This window comes from Tasmannia lanceolata, unplaced genomic scaffold (genome assembly GCF_043159265.1).
Source record: "Tasmannia lanceolata isolate RefF3 unplaced genomic scaffold, GAP_Taslan_0.1 ptg000015l, whole genome shotgun sequence".
Lineage (NCBI taxonomy): Eukaryota > Viridiplantae > Streptophyta > Magnoliopsida > Canellales > Winteraceae > Tasmannia > Tasmannia lanceolata.
Window position 1 is genome coordinate 32,413,408 of NW_027518692.1, and position 4,342 is coordinate 32,417,749.

The window sequence follows — 4,342 nt, forward strand, 5'->3', positions numbered from 1 at the left end:
CGGATTTAAATTTGGATATCTGTCTATGAATTTGGATAAACAGATATGTTCAAATTCGGATTTGAATCCAGTATCTGTGTTCGAATTCAAATATCCGTTTATGAATTTGGATTTGAATCATAATATCTGAATTCGAATAATATCCGTCGGATGCGAATTAGGTAATAAATTTTAATTATCTGTCGAATTCGGATACGGATACTGAATTTTGTAGACGAATTCGGATTCGGATATAGCACTATCCGATTCGAATTCGATCTGTTTACACCCCTAAGATATCCAGAAGGACGCATTCTCCATCTCAATTGACGCTTTTATTATATCATTCATTAAACTCCAGCATAGAATCTACAATTCAAAACCCATAAAGACAAAGAAGCAAAATACTGAATAAATTCAGCACTTGTAGAGATTCAATAAGGTGTAGTCTACACCTCAAGGGACATACACCAAGCAATGGTGTATACACTCATTACATGATAGTGCATGCTGCGGGATCTTCTTCACTGAAGAAAATGCAACTACTCACGCGGGCCCCACCAACATTCCTGCAGATCATATCCCTTGGATTACCTTCGGCACACCCCTTACAACAAAATCCATCCCTCGGATAACCATCATAATAAGGTTTAAGACACACCACTGGAACTGGAACCGGAACATAAGGTTGGTATGGTGGGTACGCTGGATAGTAAGGTGGGTACAGTGGGTAGCATGGACGAAACGGTTCAGGGTGGGGCACCACCGGTTTTGTTGGTTCCTCCTTAGGTTTTGGTTTCTCCTCAGCTTTCTTTGGTGGGTCCTCCTTAGGCTTCCCCTCAACTTTCACCACTGCTGTTATTTTTATCTCTTTGGGTTTCTCCTCGTCTTTTTTTGGTGGGTCAGCTTTTTTTGGTGGGTCCGGTTTGGGCTTCTCTTCTTTGATTTCGATTTTTGTAATGCATTCTCCGGCCTTGCAGCGGAGTTTTTTGGCAAGCTTTTCCGGATCAAAAGGGCCTGAGATTGTTACCTTATTTTGCTTCCTGTCAAAAGTCTGGCTTCTGATATCTCTCGTTCTCAAATGGAAAAATTCATAAAGAACTCAGTTTTGTAAATTTGAATCAATTATCTAAAATCTTCTTATTCATCGGTTGCAATGAGTACTGTAGATATATATAGAGAAATGATATCAGCACAACCATTTTTGATATTTGCACTAACTCATCTTGTCTTTTATTATTTAAAGAGCTGTCAAAGGCTATTACAGTCCCTCAAAAGCTCTCACAAGCCAGTTAAAAAAAGAAAAGACAAGCTAGGTTTGTGCAATTATCAAAACGTGGTGGTGCTGATATCAATTCCCTATATATATATATATATATATATATATATATATATAGAGGAGAGAGTACTCACCACAGAACTTGGAGAGGATTTTTTTGATCTTCTTACAACATCGATGGCAATCAAGATCAACATCCAATATTAAGGTGGAAACCTGTGACAAAATTAATATAAAAACAAGTTTAGAGAGAGGTGTGTTCTTGAAGGGAACAAACAAAAGTGAAAGAGAAGCAAAACCCACTGTAATTACGAAGAAATTTGTGGATTTAGGGGAAGACAAGGAGAAATTAAGGTTTTTAATGTGGGGAAGACAAAAGAAAAAACAAACTCAATTTGTGCCAAAACAGAAAAAATTAAGGAAAAAGGTGATTTGAGTTCAAATTTCACACACACACACAAAAGGATTGAACCTAGAGGCTATTAAAAAAAATCCAAAATCAAAGGTGGATTTTGGTCAAAACCAACCTTTGATTGTAAAATTCAATTCTAATATGAGAAAAAAAGAAGACAATGTAAAGGATAAAATTGAAGAAAAAAAAAACCCAGTTTGTAAGATTGAGAATTGGGGAGATTGTATACACAAATATAATCACCAAGCAAAATACAAATATGATAAATCATGAAATGATTGGAGCATAAAAACCTAAGTTTTAAAATGAGGAGTAGACCTTCTCTGCCATTCTTGAGAGATCGATCAAGATCTGAACTCCCTAGAGAGAGAGAGAGAGAGAGAGAGAGAGAGAGAGAGAGAGAGAGAGAGGGAGAGCGCGATCAAAATACATGAGTGAAGCCCCATTAAATACGAGGATAGAAAACAAACGTGGAAAGCATGTGAATCCAACAGGGGCTTAAACAGCTATTTTCTTACGTATCATAAATTGATATCATAATTTCCAAATGATGTCATCAGGGTTGCATTTACAAATCCAGTGCATTTAAATTTGAGGGCATTTCTTAAACAAAGCTAGGGTTTGTACATTTGCAGTCATAGAGTGGGGGCATTTTGGGAATGGATTGGTAGAAGTGCTCAAGTCCCCCAAACAATTAGGTGCCGTTTGGATACGCTGAGTTTAGAATCCTGGATTTCTTCAAAACTGTAGCTAAGAGACGAGAGAAAAAGCAGATCAGCCGTCATTTTTGACTCATTTTTAACTTCTCGCCCTTCTTTCCGTCAGCAAGAGAGTAGCAAATCCTCTCATATTTTTAGGTTTTAGAAATCTCAGGATGCAGGAGAGATTTTTAAAACCTGAATTTCTCACTTAAAATCCAAGAAACGTTGCCAAGACAACATACGACAACTTGATCATGAACCCTCTTTTACACTGTTTTCAAACTAAAAACTTGGATTCAAAAATCCGCGTATCCAAACGGCCCCTTAGTCTAATGACAGTAGCATTTGACATTTACAACACGTTTTGACCTTGGTTTTTCCTTCTTCCCTCTTCTTTTACTTTTCCATTATCACCTTTTTGATTTTTTACCCTACCAGTCATCTTCCTCCTTGTTCAGCCACCATTGTTGTTGGCAAATCTTGAAAACTTGAATGTTGAGTTTTTACCATCTATCTCTTTGTATAAGAAAAAGTTGATGTAATACATGAATGGATAGCTACACATTTTTTGATTAACTCAAATTTTTGTTGTTGTTGTAATACACAAATTGGGATGTAATACATGAAGCACATTTAATGAAAACAACAACATCCATTTCTTTTGTTATTTCTATCATGAGCAGAATTGTAATGCCATTAGAAGAGTTGCTATAGGCAGGGGGTTTTGTAGCAGAAGGGGTTTATCAACTCTCTGGAAGGGGGTTAGTAACTCTCAAAAGTAGGGTTACCAATTTTCGAATGGGCTTATCAAGTGCTTGAAAATTGGCGGAGAGTACTGAAGTTTTGGAAGAGGGTTTTCAAGTCTCTAGGAATGGAGTTATCTAGTATAAAAAATGGGGTTACCAATTTCCGAATGAGGTGATCTTTTGAAGGGATCAACCACCACTATGTCACTGGCCTTTCTTCACACCCTTTGAAAGTTATCTCAAAATTGAAAGATTAGGTGACTAATAAAGTACTTTTGTAGTTACTTGTGGGCCCAAGTAAAAATCTCATTTGTCTTTTTTCATCATCCTTACGCCCTAAGCTTTCATTGTTGTGGCTTCTTTAAGCTTTCATTACTTCTCAACTACTTCAACTACATGTTGCTTCCCCTGGGCCCTGTCTGCTGGAATAAAAACATTTCTGATAGAAAAAAGTTTTCTTAGGAAAATTTTTCTTTGTACAATTTAGAGAGAAATGGTATGATTATGTTTAATTTAGAGGGATATTATCATAAATTGAAGGTCCCTCTTAAGTAAAAATTGAATATGGTTGGTTCAAGTCATCTTTTTGTGTGCGTGTGTGTAACAAAAGTAAGAAAATTTAGAATATTTTTCCTTTCCCAACTTTTCCATAAAATTCCTGCAATCCGACCTAATAGAGGGCCCTTCCAATGTAATTGTAAAGGGTCTAGCCTCAACATGGAGGGTGCCAATATCAATTTTCCTACGAAAAGTGTATACACCGAATAATTGGTGCATAGCTACTAGACGGTCCACATCAAACAAGAGTGGGACCCACATCAAACAAGAGTGGGACCCAATTAACGTGAATCACGTTAGCAGGGGGCGCATTATCCTACAGGGGGCGAAAAACCAATCTCCCAAAATATATTACAACTTTTTGATATATTATCGCAAATAAAAACTCATTGGAGTACTCATTATTGTATTTTAGTGATCATTTTAGGAATCTTTACAAAACTGAACCCACGTAGAAAAAGTCATCAAATAATAACTTATTGTTAATGTTGTCGATGGTGGGTGATAGATGAATTCTATTAAAGATAAGTATCAGATTCAACTTACCAAAACTTTAGTTAGTAAGTTGCATCACAAATTTGTCTTGGTACAAGTGATGGGACACACCAAAATGTGATGGGCGAAATTGTCATTGGCCTTTGGAGAGAGTGAAGAGAATGTAATATTT

The 4,342-nt window shown here is 36.6% G+C and overlaps 1 protein-coding gene across 1 annotated transcript; it reads right to left on the bottom strand.

Annotated features, from left to right (window-relative positions):
• Nucleotides 1-292: 292 nt before the first annotated feature.
• On the bottom strand, nucleotides 293-2,139 carry LOC143845470 (uncharacterized). The gene is made up of 3 exons (XM_077353831.1): nucleotides 1,989-2,139; nucleotides 1,393-1,474; nucleotides 293-1,047 (listed from the first exon to the last, which is right to left on the bottom strand). Exons 1-3 carry the CDS (start codon nucleotides 1,998-2,000, stop codon nucleotides 473-475), a joined length of 669 nt encoding a protein of 222 aa, XP_077209946.1. The 5' UTR covers nucleotides 2,001-2,139; the 3' UTR covers nucleotides 293-472.
• Nucleotides 2,140-4,342: the final 2,203 nt, after the last annotated feature.

What these genes read in the sequence shown, in the direction of transcription:
- LOC143845470 (XM_077353831.1), bottom strand. An exon ending in AATCCTCTCCAAGTTCTGTG is followed by an intron (nt 1,048 to 1,392) that starts GTGAGTACTCTC and finishes TGAGAACGAGAG; the next exon opens with ATATCAGAAGCCAGACTTTT.